General features: G+C 38.2%; 1 protein-coding gene across 2 annotated transcripts in view; it reads left to right on the top strand.

The window, feature by feature from the left end:
* ZDHHC13 (zinc finger, DHHC-type containing 13) overlaps positions 1-25,981 on the top strand; it is a 68,901-nt gene that overhangs the window by 38,730 nt on the left and 4,190 nt on the right. For both annotated transcript variants that reach the window (XM_006892019.1, XM_006892018.1), the window contains 7 exons: positions 4,890-5,023; positions 7,475-7,575; positions 13,223-13,347; positions 14,519-14,581; positions 15,249-15,342; positions 16,759-16,842; positions 21,961-22,118. In XM_006892019.1, coding sequence (XP_006892081.1) covers positions 4,890-5,023; positions 7,475-7,575; positions 13,223-13,347; positions 14,519-14,581; positions 15,249-15,342; positions 16,759-16,842; positions 21,961-22,118 — 759 coding nt within the window. The remainder of the gene's footprint in view (positions 1-4,889; positions 5,024-7,474; positions 7,576-13,222; positions 13,348-14,518; positions 14,582-15,248; positions 15,343-16,758; positions 16,843-21,960; positions 22,119-25,981) is intronic.

The raw sequence follows: 25,981 nt of genomic DNA, 5'->3' as shown, positions 1-25,981 counted from the left end.
GGAAGGGTAGAAGGATGGGACAGGAGAGTAAAACCCCAGATGAGATGGTTGATACAGTAACTGCGGCAATGGAAATAGATGTGTTGGAGTCAATGAGACAAGCTCAGGATAGGGCAGGTTTCAGAGCTATTGTACATAGGTTTGCTGGCACATAACAATAACAACATCTTAAGGTAGTTGTAAAAAGAGCAAGGATCATGTAGAGACAACCATGTCTGGCCTTTACCAAGTTCACAAAGGGAACTGTCCCTGTCAACAGCATCAGTAACACAAAACCAGTTCCCATGATATTCAACATGTCCTCTCAACACCAATCTTACTGCTTTGGAGGGTCCAAAATCCGATGTGATAGCTCATAGACCAAACAGAACCATTTTGGGGAAATTAAAAGGTTATAATCCAAATTAGTAGTAGAATACAGTGAGGACAACTCCCGAAATGTGCCTGCTGGCACCTCAGCCTCCAGGCTTTTGGCTAATGTTCCAAAGTTTTCAATTCTGCTTGGTTTCCCACCTCCAGTTGTCCAATAAACTTGGGCAAAGACTCTTAGGTCCAGTTCCATTGGTGTAGCAGTCTCAAGGTCCCATCTAATGTCAGGTCTCTGTTTCTGGCTGTGGCTGCCATGACTGTTGGTTCTATAGGCCCCCTCTTGCTTGCTCTTTCCCTGACGGTGAGGCCTCTTCGCGCTGATGGGGAAAAAGTCTGTTTATCTCTCTTGGCTAACTGCTCAATTTCATGGCGAGATTAGTCAACCTTTTTTGTATTGGTAGATAGCCATTCCCCTCCTTGATAGGCTAACACACTCTGTTTTCATATTCCTGCCCTTCTACATGGTCAAGTCAGATTCAGATGGCTAGGAAAGTCATATTGAAACTCAGTACTGTTCTTATGAGACCTTTTAAATTGAAATGGTATAAAAGACGTAATTATCACTAGTTTATATAGGAAAATTTGTTGAGCATTCCTAGACCTCCAAAACAACCTATCAAATCTTGTTAAATTACATGAGATCTGAAATAACATCAGCATATAGAGTTCGCAGACATAGCGTTACGTTCTTGCAGCTGAGAGGCTAAGTTAGTCTCGGGAAGGAGGGCTACATGCTCACTGTTCACTCTGCCTCTCGAATGGCTTACTACAAAGCAAACAATGAATTTGAGCTTTTCAAAAGTAAGATTTACCTATCTATGATATAATGTCACTTTATAATATCAGACATCTAGGATTTTATCTGAAGATGGAACTCATCTTTATTTTTTTCTCCCCACTTTGCACCTTAATGTGAACTGAACAATAGGAAAAGTTGTGAAATTCAGCTTGTTCTCATGAATTGCTAGCAGAATCTAAATCAGTTGTCAAGTCTACTATGTCTCCTAGCAACCCTGTGATCAACAGGGTTTTGTTCTTGGACCTCTTTCCTGTTTATTATCCTTGGTAATCTTTTTTTTTTTTAATTCATTATTAATTTAATGAAAATTTACAGAGACTTTGGATTTCCATTCATTCATTGTTGCACTTTTCTCCCCTCCCAATCCTACCCCCCAGTACACTACCCCCTTGGAAAAGTATACGAAAAATTCTTTCATGGTTTTACAATCCCTCCCTCCGGGTCCACTCCACTATACAGCCTTTGCTCTGGACTCCCGTCATGACAAAAGTACCTAATAACATATCCCTCTTAAACAGTTTTCTCCCTCATCTGTTTCAATGCAGTATACATAATTTATCCCATCTTTCTCAGTCTCCCCCCAACCCTGAGGTCAGTCCTGTATTAAAGCAGTGGCACCATGCAGTATTTGTCCTTTTGTGACTGAGATACTTCACTCAGCATAATGTCCTCCAGGCTCACCCATTTTGAGTAATACTGCATGAGTACCTTGTTTTTCAATGCAACATAGTATTCTATTGTGTGAATATACCACAGCTTCTCTATCCATTCATTTGTTGATGGGCACTTAGGTTGTTTCCAACTCCTTGCTATTGTAAACAAAGCCGTGATAAACATGGGTATGCTTATATGTGCTTGGATGCCAGTTATGTCTCTTTGGGGTATATTCCCAGTAGTGGAATTGCTGGGTCAAATGGTGTCTTTATTTGCAACTGTTTGAGAAAGCACCATATTGCCTTCCACAGTGGTTGCACCATTTTACACTCCTACCAACAGTGAATAAGGGTTCCAGTTTCTCCACAACCTTGCCAGCATTTGTTGCTTGCTAGTCTGTTAAATTTTGCTATTTTGATTGGGGTGAGATGATATCTCATAGTTGTTTTGATTTGCATCTCTCTTAGAGCTATAGATTTTGAACATTTCTTCATGCGCTTGTTAGCCATCTGAATGTCGTCTTCTGTGAAGTGTCTGTTCATATCCTTTGCCCATTTTTCTATTGGATTATTTACCTTTATCTTGTTGTGGTATACCGTTGGTAATCTTAAGTGACAACTTCAAAAGTATTTTTCTGGTCCAGTCCTTTCCAGACTCAAGAGAGTCAACTTCATCATGCACTTCAGTGCCTAATAAACATCTCCAATATAACTATGAGCTCTAGAACTTCTTCCCCAACCAACCCCCCCCGCACGTCCATTCACATCTACTCCATCCTCACGCACATCCCCATCCCCCGATCTCCATCCTTCATCTCACCTCAGGAAGTGGCACCTCCAGCTTTCACATCATCTTTGTCTTGTCCCTATCACACTGCATATCCAGTCCTCCAGAAAGACATGTTGCCTGACTCCACCACTGATGTAGATGAGAACTTGGCCATTTCTCCTCATTCTGTAAGTACCCTTTTGGTCCAAGCACTGCTCTTTCTATCTGTATTGCTGCAGTTGTCTCTTAACAGATCTTCCCAATACCTTTCTGTTGCTTAGCATATTCTCAGATCTCCCCAATAGTCTTTCTCTTACTCAGCGTATTCTCAGTGTAACATGCGATGTATCTTTTTAAAGTACAAATCAAATCCTGTCCATAATCTCTTCTAAATCATGGACCTTCCCAACTCATCCAGAGTAAAAGCCAAACTGATTAAAATGGTCTTCTACACTATGTGCAACCTAGCTGTTACACATTATAAAATTCACTTGCTATACTTGTCTGTCCTACCTACTAGAACTTCATTCCCCTGAGAGAAAGTCTTAAATTCACCGATGTATCCCACATTCCTAAAATATACCCTCAAATTCTTGCTGAATGAATAATGGTGGTCCTCTACAAGAGTGTTAAATCTGAGATTTAAATTTTTAAATCCTTATTTGTTACTTTGTTTGTGATTATATTGCTTGTAGATTCTGAATTTAACTCTTTAAAAATCTGAATTTGTTCATTTTGTGTTATCAGACACATTAGTTTTAAAGATCTGTTATCATTTAGAGTCATCAGTCCCAGTCCCCAAAATATATTTAAAGAGGTGAAAACTAAAAAGAATAGAGCAGAATATATTTTTCCCCTTTGCTGTTCGACTGCTTTGCTTTCAGGGTCACGTGAATTGTAGATAAGGGATGTGTTGCCCAGAAATGCCTGCCTTTCATGCAGTCAGACTGTTAGTTTCCAGACACTTCATTCTTTTGACTCTGACAGAATACCTGTATCATTAGCATCCTGAGGACATGTTTTAGTTTTTGATGCCTGTGTGGCGTTTGATAGTGAGAACAATTCCCTTCTTGAAACTCTCTTCCAGAGACTGTTCTGTATTTCTCCTTTTCCTCATTGTCTGGTTTTTCAGTTAATTTTTTGTTGTTGGTGGTGGTTACCTTTGTGTCCTTAATTTTTTATTCCCCTTAAATGACTGTTGTCTGAGATTCTGCCAGGAAGTCTCTGCAGGCTGTCCTTGTGTGGTGAACACTTGGCCTCACCACCTATATACAGGTGTGCATTACTTAATGTCCATTTGAGCAATGAATGACCACATAGATATCTGTGGCCACTTAGGTTTTTATTTTTAAAAGGAATAACATCTCTTTTTTTGTTTTGTTATTAATTCGGGCTAATGGCCTTTAAGACCCCAAGCCTGAGCACCTGTGGCACATAGAGTTCATTGAGGCACATAGGCAAGTGAGATGGAGAACATGGCTCTGGGAGCAGACTCCCAAATTGTCCAATGGGCAGCTTGGGGTGAGGACAGCCGCCGCTGCTTCTATTACCATGCTGCCACCTGCTCCTCCAGCCTCTTCTGATAGGTCCAGCAACAGCAGCAAAGATGACTGGAAGTGGGCAAGGTTTTAGTATGGTGTTTATACAGCACCCAAATGACAGAATGTATCATGGAAGTTCAGCCACATGTGCCTGTCCTGATAAATCCCAAGTCTTCCTCTGGGAGACAGGCTTCCTTTTCTCACAACCTTTTGGATGTTAGGTATCTGTAGTCATTTAAAATGACACATGCCCAGGTTGAACTAATTTTATCTGCAAACTTATTTCTTCTAGCTTTTGTTTCCTCTTAGTGCATAGCACCTTGTTCTGTTCAAGTTGGAACTCTTCCACTCCCTTTATTAATTCTTGGTGTATTGATTTTCACAGTCCTTTTACCTTGCTTTATGCTTTCTGATATACAGTACTATTTGAAAGAAATTGTTTTTAAAAATAGAATCTGTCACTAGTAATTTTCTAAAAGGAAAACTGAAAAAACCAACTACAATTTATTTAATGGAGAAAAGCAATACAAATTGTTTAAACAACGTTTTGTAAAATGTAGGACTTTTATAAGATTGTTTCTGAGATTGTAGTTTCTCAAACTTCAGAATTATTGATGAGCAATTTTGAAAAAAGATTCTTATGTTCTGTTATTATGCTAATTGTTTTATGTTTAGAGACTAGTTCTGTTGAACTGATTATTACCATATAATTAAGAGCTTAAATCCACAGAGTTCTAAAATTCTGAATCTCTCAATAGCTTTTAATGGTGCTGATGCTGTCTGTGATTACCATGTGGGCTGTTGGATACATACTGGACTCCAATTCAGATTCCTGGCTTTTAAAAGGAAGTCTTCTAGTAATATTGTTTTTTCTGACATCTTTGTTTCCCAGGTGTGTATTTTTTGTCTTTTCAAGGTTTATTGGAGCATTTCCAATAATTTATTCCTTATTTCTGTTGTTGATTAACTGGAGTTAAAATTTTTTATTGAGTTTGAGATACACATTGCAAAACCTTCAAGCTAATGGGAGGGAAAGGTTTTGGTACCATATGATTTGACTGACAAGAAATTAGTCTCTCTAATAATTTGGTTGAAATTATATTGGGAAAAGTAAGCCATTTTTTATTTGGTAATTTTGGTGACTATAGAGAAATTTTAGTAATGTTTTCATTGTAGCTTTTTTACCTATTTTTCAGACATTTTTCTTTACTAAATCTAACTTTTTAAGCTAATTTCTTTTGTTCTTAGTGTTTTTTTGCTTTATCTAATGTGCAACTTTGGTATGATTCCAGTTTTAGCAAAATATTTTTACGTGGTCAGTAATGATTACTGATTAAGAATCACAGTACCAGGGAGCTCTGGTGGCCTAGTGGCAAGAAGCTGCACTGCAATCCCAGAGGAGCATGGTTCGAATCCACCAGATGCTCTGCCGGGAAAGGAGGGACAATCTCCTCCTGTACCAGTCAGATCTGATTTGACGGTACACACACACACACACACATAATAAAATAATAATAATAAAAAAAAAAATCACAGTACCACTGACCAACTGACATTTCACCACATTGCTGTATGAACTTAAACAATTTGCTCTATGGCCCTTTGCCTCAGTTTCTCATCTCTAAAATGAGAAAAATAATTAATGATAATAGTGACTTCATAATTTAATGAGTTTGTACATGTCACAGTGACTACTCAATAATCGTGTCTCGCACCCCAGTTTCTCCACCTCCTCTCTTCACCTTCTCAATAAAATAACGTAGTTTCTCACATAAGAAAATGAATGCTCTCTTCCTTTTCCTCTTCCCATTTCTGTCCCAGCACCAGGTCCTCCTTCATCTCCCTCTGCAGTTTATCCTCACTTGATTGACTTCTCTCCAGCTCTCCAGCTATCACTATAGACCAGAATGCCTACTTTCCTGATGTAGCACTTACATTCCGTAGTTGGGTCATTCCCAGTTAGCAACCCTAGATGGGCTTTTTTAAAAGCAAATTGCTTTCTCTCTGTTCTCACACTTAAAGTCCTTCAATTTGTCTTTTTTTAAAAAAAATTCTAGTTTGCCAGTGGCCATACCTCTTTGGACACACCTGATCTTATCTGATCTCAGAAGCTAAGCAGAATCAGGTCTTGGTACTGCTTGGATGGGAGCCCATCTGGCAATACCAGGTGCTGTGGGGGTTTTTGAATTTGGGTTCCCCCCCTAAAATGCTGTCTCTTTTTTTTCAAACCAGACATTCTTTCCACACATTTTTTTTTAACCAGACAGATAATTCTTTCATTATCATCACATTTGATGTCCACTCATGATCCAATTAATTATATCCATAAGGCCACTCTCAGAGAAGAACTTTTGATAGGACAAGCTATTAGAAACTCATTCAGGAAATTAGGATTGTAATTTATACGTCTTATAAATTTAGACACGTTTTGTGACTAACTAATTCCAGTGTACATGCAGTGTAAATGCACACACACTTCCCAACACAAAACTATTTCTGATCTTAAGAAGCAGAGACAGAACCACACAGGTCATTTGCTTTTCAGTGTACTGTGGGTATTGCATGATTCTGTTATTTCCCCTCTGACTTCATCTCTCCCTCTCTTCCAGAAGCTTCACTTTGCTCTCTTTCTGGAACTCTTCACCTGGGGCCTTGATCTTTGTTTCTGTCTTTGTCTAAATTATTCTTACAACTGGAGTCATCTTATCATTCAGGCCACAGTTCACCACCTTTTTTTAGGTCACCCTAATATTTTTTTTAAACTCTTACACCCATCATTCAGCATTCCTTGTGCAAGTTTAAGATATATTCATATGAGCATTGATTTTTATTATTGAATAGAAGGAAAGACATTTTTTAAAAGAAATTATATACAGACTTCAGGTTACTCGTGGTATAAGTGAGGTTTTCTAGGGTTCTGTTGATTAGTGCAGTTACTGCACTTTACCTGTCTTTTCATTATTACACGTCTATTTCCTGAACTGGTTACCAGATAAAAGTACTTAAGATCATGTGCACATGCCTTGTCTATTTCATAAATGTACTCCTAGCCTATAGACCAAAGCTTATTACGTGTGAAAGTAAATTTCCACATATTCCAATTTTTGCATTTTGAGTATTTGGAAAAATACATCAGAAAAGTCGTACAAATATTATGTACCTGCAATGCAAAGAATAATAAAACATGTATAACAACGAATAAATAATGTATAAGCTGTTGTGAGAACTATGCTTTCAGTTCTTCAGAGTCACTGTTCTTGGGTTTTGTCCTGTAAAATGGTGTTGCTACTGTTTTTGGTACCATTGCTTGTTTTCACTAATACTTGTTTATCCTTTTTCCTAGGTTGCTGGTTGGCTATAAGAGCCTAATATACTTACCCACAGCCTTTCTACTAAGTTCCATTTTTTGGCTATTTGTGACTTGGTTCTTCTTATTCTTTCCTCATATCCTTTCCTTTTAAATGTAGATGTGTAGCTAGCTCACTTTGCACCAAAAAATTAGTAATGTTGTTGTTAGGAATTTTGATGTTGGAGAAAAGCCAGGGAATGTAATGCAAGTGTGTATTCATTTAATGATTTTGAGGGAAGATGGTTAATGTTGAAAGTCTACTCTTTCTGGAGATCATCTCAGAACACATATGGAATCAGAAGGTGTCCAGTATTATTAGTCATAACAGGGGAAACAGTAAAATGAATTATCACCTTACTGAGGCCCATAAAGAATTTGTGTTATTGCCTTGTGATTCTCTTCAAAGTCAGATGGTGCATTGAAGTTGGTCAGCAGTCACAGTTGGTTAGTCAATCTTCTGGTTACAAAAATGACCTAAATAGGGAGGAGAAGGATATTTGGGAAAATACTGCTTCCTCGTTAATAGAGCAGTGGCAGGGATATTATCTCAAGCAGTGATTCTCGGACTTTTTTTACATGATCCACAGTAGAAATAAATTTGAAATAAAATATGCTACCACAAGGGAGCTCTGGTGGCCTAGTGGCAAGAAGCTGCACTGTAATCCCAGAGGTATGCAGTGCGAATCCTCCAGATGCTCTGCTGGAGAAGATGCTCTCCTGTACCAGTCAGATCTGATTTGACGGTACACATACACACACACACACACACACACACACACACACACACAAATAATAAAATTTTAAAAGAAGTTTCGTTCTTTTAAAACAAATGCCACCACAAACATATGAGAAATAAAATTTTCAGAAAACAATACTCCTAATGTGTTCCTTGCACATTTATTTTTCTTTTTTATTTATTATTTCTTTTTATTTCAAAGGCATAACAACAATCTATAGAGAGCTGCACTGTTAATCCAAAGGCTGCACTTTGATGGATTGACTTGGCCATTAGCTTTGGAAGAGAACAGTCTTCTCCTGGGCAATGTGTTCCCTCAGAAACCCCCTGGAGAGTCTGTTGTGGGCTGGAACTCTAGAAGGCAATGAGCTTTTAGTTTTAAAAAAATGCTAATCATAGCACATATAGCTGCTTTCAAGACTTAGTAAGGTATATTAGCCCACAGTTTAAAATTCTTATCTAAGGAATAGCATCATGACTTGAGGATCAGCTTAGGGTTGTGTTGTCTGTCCTCATAGGATTGGTTAAGTCCAGTCATCAAGAGTGGGGAGGGACTTACTTCTTGTGTTATAGCTGTGTATTATTTTACTGATCTTGGAAGATAGATGGGCAGTGGGATTTACAGCCTTAGAAACCCACTGTAGGGTCAGCTATGACACAGTTCTGACTTGACAGCAGTGACAGAAGGAGATGGTCCTTTAATATTAACACTAATTTTTATTTCTGAGTAATTATCTCCAATGTTTTGTAGACTTCCATACTGTAACGTAAGATGCTCTGATAGCATAGTGCCTTGCATTTTGTACTGCTAACCAACAAGGTTAAGGTTGAAATCACCTTATGTTCCTTGGGAGAAGAAGGTGAGCAGCCTTCTCTCATAATGATTTACAGCCTTGGAAATGCAGTGAAAGGTTGTTAATAGAATCGACTCACTGGCAGTGGGTTTTAGGGATTTTTGGGAGGTTAGCATGACTTGATAGCATAGTGTGCCTTAGATGTTTTACTTCAAAAGATTTTATGACATCTGGCTTTTGTCTCATAATTATTGATTTTTAAATATAAAGCATTTATGTAAAAATATAAAGTATTTATTTAAAAATAGAAAATATTTAAGTATAGCTTTTTAAAGTCTAGCTTTACCATCACAACTTAATGGAGGCTTAGATGATATCTTTAAGTGATATAAAATACTTCATTAAATAATGAGTAATATACAGGTATGTAGCAGAATTACTTACACAAGTCCCAAAGTTTATAAAAATTATAGAATAGCTGGCTGGCTGCCATTTTTGTATACCAACCCATGTAGTAGTGAAACACAGTGTTTAAAATTATTTCACGATGAACTTTAACAAATTGAGCAATTCACATTATTTTCAGTTTGCACATAAAATGAGATCAATATTCTACTTAAATTATTTCAGATTTGAAGAATCTAAATGAACAAAAATCTACTGTAGTTTGAAAACCTGCTACAGCATTTAATATCCATAAAATATTTTTGAAGATACTGTTCTATCAGAAGAACTGAGTTACCTAGATTGATAGAAGCAGCTTAGGATGTCAGTGCTGATAAGATAGAATATTTGCTTGCATGTCCAATTTAAGGCCTTTGATCCTGGCACCCTTCAGAACATGCTGCTCAAGAGGATGTGTGAGTCAGTAGGGGGCATACCTCACCTTCAGATAAAAATTTTCAAGCTGACTGTGTGAAATGCTGTTTGAACTAGCCTGTGTTTCTATTCTAGGCAATTTGACAGTCTTCTACCAGACTGCAAGTCAGGACTGTTGAGGGGCTCCCACTCGCACAGCTTCCAGGTCCATTGTGGGAAGAGGTCTCGAGCAATGGGAAACAATACAGTCTTTGTGACTACACAGAATGAATTTAAATGTGAGCTCTTTTCCTTACCATTGGGCAAGTCATTTAATGTCACTGAATCTCTGTTTTTCTGTAAATTGAGGGTGACAGTGCCAAGCCCAAGGAGTGATTACAAAAATTACTATGCTATATACTGTCAAAGTGTTGACCACAGTTCCTGTTTCATAATGGGTGTTTTATAAATAATGATTATTATTATTGTCTGCCATCAAGTTGATTCTGATTCATGGGACATATGGACATACAGGACAGAGCAGAATCACCTCCTATTTCCTAAGCTATAATCTTTATGACCCAGGGAAAAGATCACCAGTTCTTTTTCTAATAATTATTAATTAATCTTATGAAAAATCCATGTAAGAGGCTGCATGTTGAAACTATTATTAAAAGCAGCTTTCTAATTTGGCTCCTTCTTGGACATTTTATTTTTCTCAGTCCTATTAAATGTTCAGCAGGCAGTGTATTTGACTTTTATGAAGGGGGTATTGGAATGGAAGAGAATAGGATTTTACTGGCAATGGAAGTAAGGTTAAGATTCATGAAACACATGATGAATCATTGGATATTACATTTATGATACTAGCTATAACTAACTGAGTTGGGTTTAAGAGACACAGATACATGTAAAGCCCTGTATGTGGTTGCAGAAAATCATGTGTAAGAGTGTATATGAGATACGACATATCTTCAGGTCAAGAGAAAAAGAAGCAAGACCTTTAAGTAAAGCCCTAAAGCCCTGTATGTGAGAAATGCAGCTTTTAGGGAGGCACCTGTGTTCTCCAACAGCATTGCAAATATTTGTATGTCTTGCCAAATAGAAAAAGCAAAATGACAATCTCACCCCCCACTGATTAGAATATACCTGGACTAAATCTACTCTGCTTCCAATGCTGTTCTTTTAAGTGTGAAAGTGTGTTAAGTAAGAGAAGTATGATCATTGCCTTCCTATTTCAAGTATTTGGAATTTTATTATTTGAAAGCCAAAGCAGTATCTAGTCTGAACATTAAATCTTTATTGAATAAGTAGGAATAAGCTTATATAGTGTAGATTTATAAGCATAATGTAGTTATGTAGTGTAGCTCTAAAGCGTGAAAACTAGTTGAAGCATGAAAACTAGTTGATTGAAGTTCTAGAATGCCAAGTTAGAGTTCCATATTTAGATATCTAGTTGTAAAAGAGTCAGAAGCTAAATGGGAAAGCTGATATGTCTGTAAGTGCCATAAAAAATGCTGTTATGTTCGGGGAAGGGATTGGATTTTTCTCTGTGAGGAATGAGAGGAGACCTACAAGAGGACAGTGTAAGGTGAGCTTTGAAGCCATTATTGCTGTTCAGGTGTAACCCATTGCTATTTAGTAAGAACTGACTCATCTGACCCTCCACTGGGTTTCTAAGACTATAAATTGCACAGGAGACGATTGCCCATCTTTCTCCCAAGGAGTCACTGGTGGATTTAAACCTCCAGAGACACAGCCTTTGGATTAGTAATGCAATTCCCTTTGGATCAGAGCTTCCTTTGAAGTGGTTAAGGCATCCTAACATAGTCAGAACTAGGTAAGGAGAAGTGGAAAGTATTTCTGGTAAAACAAAACAGCTCTACAACTTAATGGTTCAGTTGTTTTATGTCAACTTAAGGGTTCAATTGATTTATGTTATTAAAAGTTGTACAATGAGTAAGAAATGCCCAAGAAGTATCAATGCTTTTGAATTGTGGTGTTGAAGAACAGTACTGAATATTCCATGAACAAGCAAAAGAATACATCTGACATACTTTGAGCATTTTTCAAGAAGGGACCAGTCCTTGGAGAAGGACATCATGCATGGGAGGGCAGAGTGACAGCTCAAGAGAGTAAGGCTCTATTGATTCAGTGACTGGGGTAATGGAGGTAGGTGTGTCGGATCATATGGTTGGCTCAGGATAGAGCAGGATTCAGAACTGTTGTACATATGGCTGCAATGAGTCGCAAGGGACTTGACAGCACTTGATATAACAGCAACAGCATCTTGGGAGAAGTGCAACCAGAGTGGTGCTTAGAAGCAAGTAAGGGAAAACTGCCTCACTTACTCTGAGCGTGTTGTCAGACGAGATTTGTTGATGTCTCTGAGCACACGTTTAGGTATGGTTGTGCTGGGCTTTGTAGGTTAGGAAAGGGCTTTTCAAACTTGACTATGTGAATTACCTGGGAATAGTGTTAGAATAAAATCAAGAGCCTAATTTTGTAGGTCTGGGGGTTACATGAAATTCTGCCTTTCAAATGAGCTCTTAGATGTTGATACTTTGGGTTCATGGACCACACTTTGAATAGCAGAAGTGTAGAGTCTATTTAATGGCCACCTCTTCATCTTAACATTTGGCTCAAGGGAGCTGAGAAATGCTCACTGGTGACATCATTCAATGTCTATTTTGTCAAGGAGGATTTAAATTGAGCAAGAAAAATTATTTACCATATTCACACAATCATTGTCTATCTGTAGCAAAATTTTTAGAAAAATCATGTGTACCACTTTAAAAACTTTCCAGAGTAGCCTGAAACACTTTTAATTTTTTATCCATATTATCTGCCTTCCACCAGTACTACTTGATTTGTAATCATTTTGCATGAAGAGCAGTTCCTTTTTCTTTCTAAATTAGCCTAATAAAATTAGAAGGATTAGTTACTAAACTTTCCAGTAGGAAATTTTTCTAAGCATTTATCTGATCTGTAGGGAAATCATTTTAGTTCTAATTCCTAAACCAAGGGGTTTGCTTATGTGGGTGATTTAGTTACAAGTATGTTTTTTCAGATACTCACAGGATAACCAGTTACATTATGAGAGATTAATTTATCTGACTTTTGAATATTTTCACTTCTCAAAATGCTTATTATAAATTCCAGTTATTCCTATCAGTACTTAATGTCACTTTCCTATAATGAAAGGGAATGACTTTTTAGCTCCCTAGTAACAAATTTCTGTAGGATTAGAACATAGGAGAGGGCCAGGCTTGGGATGATAGTGGGTATATGTAAAGGAATGTGGAGATAGAATGTAGAGAAAACTATTCTTAACCACTAGTGATGAATTTTGCTTGTACCATAATTATGTTGTGCTTAATGAACATTTAATATGTTCCTTAACTTAACCGTAACATTTAGAAGGTACCCCCTTCTACTTCACTTTCATTCTCAGCATAGTAGCTTTCCTCTACTTTTTCTACAAGACTTGGGCAACTGATCCAGGCTACACAAAGTCTTCTGAAGAAGAAAGGAACATGGTGAGTTTTCTTTGTAATGTTACCAGTGTTTTTTTAAATAGAAGCATTTGTAAACATTAGGTCAAGAGCCATGCTAGATTTTGCCATTGCCTTATTGCCAAGACCTTAATATGTGCTCTATAAATGTAGGATGAATAAAGCAACAAAAATGAGATTTCTCCAGTGTTAAATTTTTCATTCATTTATATAAAAAGCTTTTAAAAAGTTTTCTACTATATATAACTCCAAAAATAATTTCTGTTGGTGGATATGGTCCCATTCTTTTTTATGATAAAACTTAAATAAAAATAGTTTAAATTCCCCCATTTACTATTTGGAAGGTAGGAAAGGGTTGGTCAGGGGAGATCCTGTTTTTTAACTGAGAGTGTGAAGTTGTCACATGACATGGTTCATGTCCATTGCCCATGAGTCTTTGGAAATTGGTGAGAGTGTCATCGCATTTGTTACCTAAAGCCAGTGTTCCTAGAGGAAGGAAGAGGCTCAACCCTGTACTTACAATCAGCAGTTCTGATATATGCTGGTAGTTTTTGTTTCTCTTTTAATGCATGTGTATGGATTTGTTTCTGTTTCATCAGATTAGGGGTGAACTGGGAAGTGATTGCCACTCACAGAGAGAAAAAAATGGTATCATTTTTATTCATCCTAATTTATTGACTGTGGTTGAAAATGTGGTCTTGACACTTCTGATGAGAAAATACGTAAATACAAGTCATTAAAGACAGTTACATTGTGGTTCACTGACAAGGTATAGTCGTAACATGCTACAACTATTTAGTTAAACCAATATTTAGAACAAACTTTGGAGTTCTCTCTTCTCGTTCACAATACTATGGTGTCTTGCATTTAGTAGTGGGCCAGTTCTGAAAGAGTAAACTTACTTGTCACAAATCAGGAGGCTGGAAAACTAGTCCATCTCATTTTATCTGTAAGTTACACATATATTTGGAATATGTACATCGAGTCCTTAACCAAGGAGAAAGAAAAGAAAAGAAAGAAAATATGGCCTTGAAAAATCACATTCTATCAAGCACAGAATATTTTGGTGGCATGCATTCTAAATTGCTTTTCTGACTACTTCCATTTGGAGTGAGAACTGTGAGAACGGTACATAAGCAAGCATAATACATTACCCAACAAAATGCAACTTACGGTCAAACTTCATGTTTTTCAGAGTATCATCACCCTCGCAGAAACAGGTTGCCTGGACTTCAGAACATTTTGTACATCATGTCTTGTGAGTGAGTTTTTTATGCATTACTTTTTTCTTTTTCACCATAGTGAAAGAAAGCAAGTTCTTGGTAGCATTGTACATGTGAACATTTGTCAGATCTTCTGTTTCTGTTGATTTTAAAATACAATTAATAACAGGTTTTTTTGCTTTGAGTATGTGAGAAAATGATATCATAACCTTACTAAGCTGCCAGTGGTTATGAGTTATCCATTGTGTGTTTCCATTGTTTTGCACTGTCAGGGAGCATGTACTGGAAGTCACTTCAATTCAGAGGCCTGTGATGACCCTAGAAACTTCTTAGTAAAACCATTCATTTTGTGATTGATATATGAGGGCCTGGAGGGAAGAAGTCACTTCCGTATATTATTGGCAGAGTCAGAACTGAACTTGATTTGCTTTTTTCTTAGCCTAGTGTTCTTCTACTGTACAGTACTGACTCATTAACCATTACTGTGAATATATGCTGGAATTCACATTTCCCTTAGTGGTGGCCTAATCAAATAAACATATGGAAATAAATATTCATAAGGCATTTTAGAGCCTCTGTGTGAGTTGAATAATTGTGATTATTTGTGCCATTCTCTTCATGATTTAGCACTGGGGGTTTGGTTGTGATTTGTTATAGCTTGGAAACATGAATTTTCCATGAGCCTCTCTTAATTACACCTAGATTCGGAAACCTTTAAGGTCACTGCATTGCCATGTATGCAACTCCTGTGTGGCTCGATATGACCAACACTGCCTGTGGACTGGACGTTGTATAGGTGAGAGGCTTACTATTTCACCTTCGTAATGAAATAAAGCATGTATGTAGTTAATGTACAGTGACTTACAGAAAACAGGAAAGAGCATCCCAGGGGCCTATTTTGTAACTGCTCCTTACCTGAGCATCTTCTCTAGGCTGTGACTTCGGAAAAGATTGTCCGAGTTGATGATAATAACTGCCATCATTTGTATAATTTTAAAGTGTTTATAAGACACTTTTTAGTATCTTGTTAGCTTATCATAGTATACATGTGAAATTGGTATTATCTCTCTTTTAGAACTGTAAAACTATAATGGGTAAAATTATTTTCTTGAAATCATAAGTATCAGACTTCCACTCCAAAAGCCATGCTTTTGCTGTATTTTCAAGATTGGCTATCTTTCCTCCTCCATGTGCCTCGTACAAGGTTCAGGTAGGAGCCAGAGCCCTAAGTCTTAGAGATCTAGACTACCTTCCAACTGGGGAATATTCCTTTTCCTGATCTATAGCCCTAGGTTACCTCTGAACAATCCTGGTAGAAGCCAGTAGTCTTTTATGGGGAACTTCTGTGGATCTATGGGCATGGGTCTTCAAAAGACAATATGCTTTTATAATATGATAAACAGGCACTTTGGTGGCTTCATGGAAAATAATTGTGCTGTCAACACAAAGGTACATCATTTGAATCCACCAGCTGCTCTGCAGGAGAAAGATGGGCAGTTCTCTCCCATGTGATTTACTGCCTCAAAACCTGCTGGAGGATCAGCTGTGGGTCACTTCTGACTGGGTGGTACACAACAACAATGGTGTGATAAACAGGGGCAATCAGGTTTCCTTGGTACGTTTTGATGTTCTTACTGGTCCTGGAGAACAGATGGAGTTGTGATTTCCAGAGTACCTAGCTTTAAGGGCCTCATCACACTATAACGATAAGATGATTAGCATTATTCCAGGCAGCCCTGAGTGGCAGAAGAAAAAGTGTAAGTTTATACATTGTTACCACACTGCATTTAACAGTATTTTCTCAAACATCATTCTGTTTTCCCTAGCATTACAGGCCTTTTAAATAAACAGAAGTGGTATTGTCCCCATATTACAGTAAAATCACTGGATTAGAGAAGTTAAGACTTACAGAAAGTCACACAACTAGTAACCCTTAAACCTGTGTCTTTAATAAAGTTGTTCTGTGTTTAAAAGTATCTTCTTTGAGGTCAGTGATGAATACATATGAATTACTTATGTTAACATGAACATTTGACTCTGACATTCTAGATTCTAGAACTGATTGTGTTTTGGTTTTAGTGTTAAAAGCAAAGCAACAGCCTATTTCTCTCTTACTTGATGAAAGCGTTAGACAGGAAGGTATTTAATATGGTATTGATCTAGAAAAATCACTATAAAAATATTAAGTATAATTTTTTTCTTTTTGACTTAGGCTTTGGCAACCATCACTATTACATATTCTTCTTATTTTTCCTTTCCGTGGTATGTGACTGGATTATATATGAATCTTTTGTCTGTAAGTATAATTTTTCTTACAACAAGCACATGGTCGCACACCGACCACTGCTTTTCCTTGTAAATCTTCATGGATCATATTCTGACTAGGGGACTCTGGTAAACCATGCCCCTAATAAAAATGAAGCAGTTATCTCTAAGACTCAGCACAGGGAAGGTTAAAAAAAATGGTGGAAGGGGGATACTTCTTAGTATTTTGCAAAAGACTATATCCAAAAGGTGATGAATTTGAGAAATAGTAAAAAAATAGAAATCCATTTCTCCAGTGAAGGAAAAGAAAATCAACTGCTGAAGTACAAAGTTAGACTGTGATAAGCAGTTAGGACAAACAAATAAAGTAACATCATGAGACTGACTGTCCTCCGTATTTCCTTTTAAGGAGGAAGGCCCATCCTTTAGGACATAACATTTTACCTAAAAGAAAAAACCCCACACAAACTCATCATACATAGGATTGGGAGTCACAGTGATTAAGGAGCAAAACACCTGAAAGCACATGCCACGTGCGAAATATCACGTTATAGCTTAGGAAGCTCTGATGGGGAAACTGCAGCCGTCATTGACAAGTTAGAAATGAGTGCTTGGAAGAAAACATTAGACCATTTATTTTGCAGCCCAGAAGAGAGAAAATAAATCTCAGTGACCATTTAAAGGAGAATCTAAGAGATCTCATACTGAGTGAGAATGACAGCCACTGTCCTGAGGAGGCAGCTGTCATGGGCTCAGAAGGACAGGCTATAATTGAAGCAAGAAGGATTCCACTGGTTATTTAGGAATCACATGACTGCATTTCAGGACTTGGGATGGGTTTCCTAACCAGAAAAACCATATACCACTTGAAGTTTTTGGTTTTTATTTAGTAGTCGTTGTTGCTGTCGCCCCTTGTGTGCAGAATAGCACTGTGCTCCATAGGTTTTCAAAGCTGTGACCGTAGGAAGCAGATCGACGGGTCTGTCTTCCAAGTTGCCTCTGGGTGAATTTGAACCACCAGCTTTTGGCTAATAGTCAAGTACGTAACCATTTGTAGCACCTACCACTCCTTGGAAAAGACATCATGCTTGAAAAAGTAGAGGTTCGGTGAAAAGAGAGAAAGACCCTCATCAAGATGGATTGACCCGGTCACTGCAGTGCTCGGTTTAAACTTGGCTGAGATTGTGAGGATGATGCTGGCGAGGGCATGGCTTTGATCTGTTGTTCATAGGGTCCCTATGAGTCAGAATCAATTCAATAGCATCTAATAACAACAGGGACTCTCCTAAGTTGTTTTCTGCTGCCATTGTTCAATACCTTCAAACTAATGACAACTCATAGGGACCATTTGAAGAATAGACTGGACACTTGACCTGTCCTTCTCCATCCTCACAATCTCTAATAAGCTTGAACCCATTGTTATAATCACTGTGTCCATCCAACTTGTTGAGGACTGTCTTCTTTTTAGCCCTTCCACCTTTTCCAGCTTGATGTCTTTCTAAGGACTAGCCACTCCTGACAAAATACCCAAGGCATGTGAGACAAAGTGTCATCTTTGCCTGTATGGACTACTATGGTTGCCCTTCCTCCAAGACAGACTTACTTGTTCTTTGGGAAATCTGGTACATATTTTTAAGGCTTTGGGGCAATTAAGCTCTAGAAGAAAGGCTTCACTTTTAACCAAGAAATTCAGGAAAAAGTTAAATCTTGTTTGTTCCTTTTTTTAAAATTTTCCTCCTTGAATATCCCTGGCACAACCCAGCCTTTATCCTTCTCACTCTCTTGGGTTATTTCTTTATTTATTTCTCACTTTCTATGGTTTAATGATTATTTAGTTTAGGTTTGTTTTTTTTTTTTAAATAAAATTTTTTCTTTTAATTGTGATTTTAACAAAAGTTTACAGAAAAGTTGGATTTTCATTCATTCATTGTTTCCCATTTCCTGCCCCTTGTTACCCCCTTGGTTCACCTTCCTTATTTTTATTTTATTATTTTGTATGCGTGTACTGTCAAATCAGATCTGACTGGTACAGGAGGAGATTGTCCTTCCTTCTCCAGTAGAGCATCTGGTGGATTCAAACCTTGTACCTCTGGGATTGCAGTGCAGTTTCTTGCCACTAGGCCACCAGAGATCCCTTCACCTTCCTTTTTTTAAAAAAAAATTCATTCATTGTTGCACAGTTACCTCCCTCTCCCCCCTCCCCCAGTCCTTTTTGCAATGTACCTCTTATTCTGGACAATTGTCATACGTATAATGCGCAATAATATATTTCTTTTAAATGATTCTTTCCTTCATCTGTTCCAATGCAGTGTTCATTAGCTATACACTCTTATCCTATTCTCCTCCCAACTCTCCGTAGCAGTCTTACTCTATAACAGTGGTGTTATATATGTAGTATTTGTGACTGAGATAGTTCATTCAGCATAATGTCCTCCACTGCCACCCAGGTTGTGTAGTGTTTTACGAGTTAGTTTTTGAAAGAAATTTCCTTCTACATCTGCCTCCCTCCCCGAGCCTTCCAGTTCCTCTCCCAATAAACAGCTAGTATTACAAGTATTGTTTTGCTTTGAGTTTCATTTTCATGAATTGTTATGTAACATATAGGTGAAATGGGGCCTTTTGGGCCCCACACAGGTGTGAAGAGAACATCAGCCCTTGTCAGCCCCTGCCCCATGGAGAGCTTGAGCTCACTGGAAGTGCTTTAGTGACTAACCCTGTTACCATCTCAGGGGTCCACTAGCCATAAGGTTGTCATCACAGAACTTAGTCCTTGACAAAGGCCACTGGTAATCCTGAGCATTAGAATTCTAAAGCCTTTCAGATTATGCCCTGTGGTGTGAGAAGGAAAAGAGTTTTTGATTATTCTTTCAGGTGGGAGGACTGCCCTTTTAAGGCCTGACAGTAAAGTACATTCCTGGAAAATCTTTTTAAGTTGGTCCGTGAACCAGCTTGTCTCTTGGATTTGATCCTGAGGGAGCAGAGCCAGACTTTACACCACTCTTGTCTCTCTGCTCTTCCCTAAAAATAGTCAACTTTGTTGGGTGTCGGTGTCCGGCATAAGACTGTATTGATAAAGACAGAAACAATTTTCCATCACGCTCAGCCTTTCCAAGTTGCTGTTTTATTACATGTATTGGCTCTTCCCTCCTCTTCATAATTTTCCGCTGTTAAGTTCTGTTTCTCAGGCCCATTCTTGCCTTACCTTTTCTTATGACTGTGTAGACTGAATATACTTTGTTACTTTTATTCCATTTACATTCTAATAAAATTCGTCTTTGCTGGGTGAAGACATAATGTTATTTGTCATTGTTTCATTAGCAAGAAAATGAACATTAGTAACAGTGTCCATTTCTTTAATGAGAAATTTATCATCAGTGTTCTTGTTGCTAGAGCCTTGCTGTCCCCCCTTCTCCAGTCATCCAGCAGCAACTCCTGTCTCTGTCCAGCCTCCATTTCACCTTTTAGATTTGTTTTCAGTGTATATAGTAAGCTAAACTCAGAGTCAACAACATACAAGTTACAAGGAAAGTAACTTTAGATTGAGACCAGGAAGAACTTTGTAACTGAGGTCTCTTAGATAGAATGGTTGACTTGGAATAGTACTAAATTTCTCATCATTTGCTATGGCCATCTGGTAAGAATGCATTAGAACAGCTAAAGTGGTACATCATTTGCATGGGCACTTATGGCTGCATCTTTGATATGAAATCTTCCTTCAGTGCTATGGAAACTCACATTATAAAAAAATTATATAAAAAAAGAAAGAAGCAGTAGAAATACAGAGCCTGAAAGCAAGTAGTTATGTTTTCCCATTCAGCAGCTGTTTTTTCCACCTGCTTTTAGAAATGACTTTCTTTTTCGTGATAGTTAGTGCATAGGATGGGTCTATCTTTGATGTCCTAATGAGAAGCTCTAGAGTGAATATCATTTGCCTCGACTTGTTACCTTCATTGTTAGTTTATGATGATTGCTCTGGGAGTGATTCTGGTATATATTCATGATTGGGAATCCAGTGAGTCTCAAAAAAGAAAAAGAACCCCAATTTTTAGGACTAAAATAGAGAGTTGATAGTAAAGTCAGGAACTCATTTTCTTCTTGTCCCTGGAGCTCTTAAATGCTACTTTGGAAAAATGTCTAAAAATGCTTATCAAATTGTCAAAGGCATTTATGAAAGAAACCTCAGGGTGCAAACCTCTAAAATTCTCATTTCAAAAAAGAGTCCACCTTTGATGCACACTCACAGTTCCTGTAGATGTCATTCTATTTACTTCATCTCAAAGATCTGTTCCCTGTTTCTGCTCTTTCCCCCCTCAGTTTCTCCTTAGAACTGCCCTCAGTTGTAGGGGTTAGGGCTCAGTGTCCTTGGGGCCATAAGTGAGGCCTGTTTTTAGCTTCTTGGGGAGACGCTGAACTGCATCTCTATGCTCTTACTCTGTATTCATTCCTGGAGAGTGTCTGTCTCATGAAGTCTCTGGCCTGGCCTTTCACCCTATGCAGGACTGGTTCTGGTGCTGATGCAGAAGTGCACCCCTGCTGGGCTCCCTGCCTGTTGTTAGGTTGTACTATGAGCTGTGATACCAGCAAGATCTAGGTGCTTAACAGATTTCTTATGATTGGGGCCCTCAATGAGTATAAATATAAATTCAGTCTTACAGTAGACCCATAATGTGCAGCATGGCTAATGTGAACATTTTTCTAGGGAGATTTATTTGAGGTTTTTTTAAACTGATCTTATATTTCATGTTTTTTTTTTATAAATAAGGGAAACTTTAAAGCTCTGGAAAAATATTTTTATTAAATATAATCATTTTCACATTTCACGTTCTAGAGCTATTGACTTCTTGCCAGTGCATTTTTACCTTGAATCTGCTGATTTTAGTGAAGGTTTTATGGTACGGTTTTACTTTATTCCTTCTCTGTCAACTATAGATCAAGGATTTTTGTATGTTTAATTAACATTAAGGCACTGCTTTCTCATCTTTAGCTGTTGAACTGTCATTTAAAATACAAAAATCCTAAAGTTGATCCCTGATAGATGCCTTATTTTTTGTTCTTCCTGAATAGAATTGCAGTGGTTTTGTATTCTTAGAGGATCATGACTAGTTTGCTGTCTTTTATGATATTGAGTTCCTGTTTTATGAATTTACAGATTGGTCCAGTCATTGCACCACAACATACAAACAAGACGGATTCTGGACCTACCTCAATCAGATTGTGGCCTGTTCAACATGGGTTTTGTATATCTTCATGCTGGCAGTCTTCCACTTCTCATGGTCAACATTTTTGTTATTAAATCAACTTTTTCAGGTAATTAATACTTTTACAATGCTTTTGAGTAAAATTTCTAGTAAACTATAGAGTGAAGTTAAAAAGATGTGAAACTTAAGTCAGAAGATTTGGGTTCTAGTTCCACATCTGCCACAGAGGGGGTGAAGCCTGCCTTTTAACTACTCTTTAGTTTCTGTTTCCTTGTCTGTATAATACCTGTCCGCTGGCCAACTAAGAATTCCTGGAAGAGATCCATATATGTGCCCATTCCAAATAAAGGTGATCCATCAGAATTTGGAAACTATCAAACATCATTCATTTCACATACAAGTAATAATTTTGCTGAAGATAATGAAAACAAACAAACAAACAAACAAAAGCCAAACAAACAAACAAAAAAAACCCAGTTACAGCAATACAAGAGGAAACTGCCAGGAATTCAAGTCAGATTCAAAAGAGAACATGAAATGAAGGATATTGCTGATGTCAGAGGAATCTTGGCTGGAAGCAGAGTTTCCCTTTTTTGTTGAGTATGCAAAGGCATTTGATTGTGAGGATCCTAACCAATAAAATGAGTGACATTACAAAAAATTGCAATTTGAGAAATTTTTTGGTTTGTGTAGAACCTATACATAGACCATAAGGCAGCCAGTTATTCAAGTAAAAAAAGGAAATCCTGTGTGATGTAGAAGTCAGGAAAGATATGTGCCAAGGTTCTATCCTTTCACTATATTTATTTTCTCTGTATGTTGAGAATATCATCTGTCATCTAGATTGGACAAAGATTCATTCACAGCCTGTTACATGCAGATGACACCACGTTATTTGATGGAAGCAAAGAGGACTTGAAGCGCTTGTTAATGAAGATCAAAGACTATACCTTCATCTTACTTGAATCCACAATTAACACTGTTGGTACGAGCAGCCAGGAAATCAGGAGACATACTGCATTGAGAAAGTCTGCAGTTAGAGAACTCTCCAAATTATTAAGTAGTGATGTCAGTTTGAGGACTAAGGTGAATCTGATTCAGATCATAGCCTTTCTGATCACTTTCTATGCATCTGAGAGCTGGTCAATGAAATAGGGATGATAGAAGAAGAATTGATGCCTTTGAGCTGTGAAATTGGAGAAGAGCACTGAACATCCCATGGATAGCCAAAAGAACAAATAAATAGGTTTTGAGAGGATGCAGCCGGAGTGCTCTTTGGAGGCAAGAATGATGAGGCTTCACCTCCCATACTTTGGGCATGTTACTAGGAAAGGCTATTCCTTGGCAAGTGACATAATTCTTGGAAGGGTGGAGGGTCAGCGAAGGAGAGGAAGACCCTCAGCTAGATGGATTGACATGATGACTGCTCCAGTGGGCTCTTGTTCAGGAAGTGTGAAGATGGCATAGAATAGGATGGGGTTTAGATCTGCTGTTCATAGGGTTGCTGTGGGTCATCCTCAATTCCATGTCATCTAACAACAGCAGTAGATTATGCTCAATGTTTTAAAAAGAATCCTCAAAACTAGAGCAATAAAAACATTGTGATAAATGGGAAAAGGTTGAAGTTGTTGAGTGTTTCTTTATACTTTGGTTCACAGCCATGAAAGCAGCAGTCTGTATTACACTCAGGCACATCTACTGCAAAAGACCTCTTTACAGTGTTCCAAGCAGACATGTCCCTTTTAGAACCGAGGGGCACTTGGCCCAAGCCACTGGGCCTTATGTCACTTCATATGCAAATTGTGAAAAAATTAAGGCAGGCCTTTGAATTATAGTGTTGGTGAAGAATACTGAATATACGGTGGACTACCAGAAGAATAAACAAACCCATCTTGGAAGAAGTGCAACCAGAATATTCTTTAGAAGTAACAATGGTGAGACTGTCTCACATACTTTACAACTGGTTTCTGAAGAAGGACATCAGGCCTGGTGAAGTTAGAAGAAAAGACGGTGACCTTCAGTGAGATGGATTGACACGGTGATGACTGAAACAATGGGCTCGAACAACAGCAAGTGGGAGGTTGATGCAGGACCGCACAGTGTTTGGTTGTAGTGTTCATGGCGCCACTATGAGTTAGGATTGACTAGAATCAACTCAGCAACACCTAACAGCTACTCTCACAGGGTGATTTGAAAATTAGTAATTACATAAGCTGGAATAGACCCAGGAGTTCATTAATCTGACCTCTTTATTTTACACGTGGAGATACAGAGAAATGAATTGTCAGGGTCTCTCATTATATGGCAGAAACAGAGCTAGGAACTTAGATCTTTTGACAGTGTTTTCCTCACCATACAGTTACGTTCTGTGGTGTGTGACAGCATTGTATAAATGGTAAAGCATTATGCAGGTGGGACATGATTCTTTTCCCTCAGCTTTTCCAGCCCTGTTTGTTATCTTTATTGCTATTGAACATTCTATAGACTGCCAAGAGAGCAAACAAGTTTATCCTGGAGAGACTGAAACCAAGTTGCTCCTTAGAGGCAGGGATTTTGAAGATCTGTCTCATATTTCAGGCATATTGACAAAAGGGGTCAGTCCTTGGAGTAAGACATTATGCTTATGGAGTAAGACAGCGCAAGAGGGCAAGACCCTTGATGAGATGGATTGACACGGTAACTGGGGTAATAGGCTGGGTGTGTCAGAGACCGTGAGATTGGCATAGGATAGAGCAGGGTTCAGAGCTGCTGTACATAGGATCTCTATGAGTTGCTGGCAGCTCGACAGTACATCACAACAACTAGACAATGCTTAAATAGATGGGAAACTCATTACTATACAAACAGAGCCAACTCATAGCTCTATCAGATTTCTGAAATGTAAATGACACAGGAGGAGATTGTCCATCCTTCTCCCTCAGAGCTGCTGGTGGATCTGAACTGCCAGAAAGATGAAGCCTTTGAGTTAGCAGCACGACTCCCTGTGGACTGCACCACAGAAGCTCCAAGAGACGGGAACAGAGGAGAAATGAAAGATAGAGGCCTGATCAGTGGGCACAGTACTTAACACTTCCATAGAGGGGCATGGCACAGAAAGGTCATGCTTCAAGGAAGTAACTGCCACCTTTAGCTCTCTGCCAAGTTTGTGTCTCTGCTGCTGTCTACCTTCCCACTGAGCCTCACCTAATTGTCATTGTGGCCTGTCTACACTGGGATGGACAATGGGAATCAACCTAAGCCAATTACCACAAGACGTCAAATAATTGAGCTTTATTCAACAAAAGTAAATGTATTATATTTTATGCAAAAGTAATTATCAAAAACAAAAATACAAATACTTGAATGAATATTAACTAAACTGAGGTTTCTAAACACTAATCCCAGTCTCCTCTCCCTATAACATGAGCAGGCATACACTTGCAGTGTGAATGTATATTATTAACATCAGTGATTATTCATTTTAACGTTGTTGTTGTTGTTGTCATGTGCCATCAAGTCGGATCTAACCCCATAGTTGACCCTCCAGCAGGTTTTCAGAGGCACATAATCATGTGGGAGGAGACTGCCCAGCTTCTCCCACAATATTTTATGTATGTTACATTCTCCAAAGCACTTTCACCTCTGTTACTTCAGGAGTCTTTGAGATCTAAACAGTGTCAAAGTCCTCTTTCTGTAATAGAACTGAGACGCCTACGCCTGTTTTTATTAAAGGTGCCATCGATTCAACCCTAACTCATGGTGACCCTGTGTCCACAGCCCTGCACCATCCTCACAACCTCTGCAGGGCATAAGCCTGCTGTTTCAGCCGCTGTGCCCGTTCATCTTCTTGGGGCTCTTCCTGTTTTTCATTGTCTCTTCCAAACATGATATCTTTCACCAAACATTAGCTCCTGCTGAGAAAATGCCTAAACCATGTTAGACAAAATCTCACCATCCTCACTTCTAAGGAAAATTCTGGCTGCACCTCTTCCA

This window comes from Elephantulus edwardii, unplaced genomic scaffold, assembly GCF_000299155.1.
Source record: "Elephantulus edwardii isolate Elephantulus edwardi_28Jun2011 unplaced genomic scaffold, EleEdw1.0 scaffold00109, whole genome shotgun sequence".
Lineage (NCBI taxonomy): Eukaryota > Metazoa > Chordata > Mammalia > Macroscelidea > Macroscelididae > Elephantulus > Elephantulus edwardii.
Note: the sequence above shows the minus strand (reverse complement) of the source record. Positions and strands in the feature narration are given on the sequence as shown.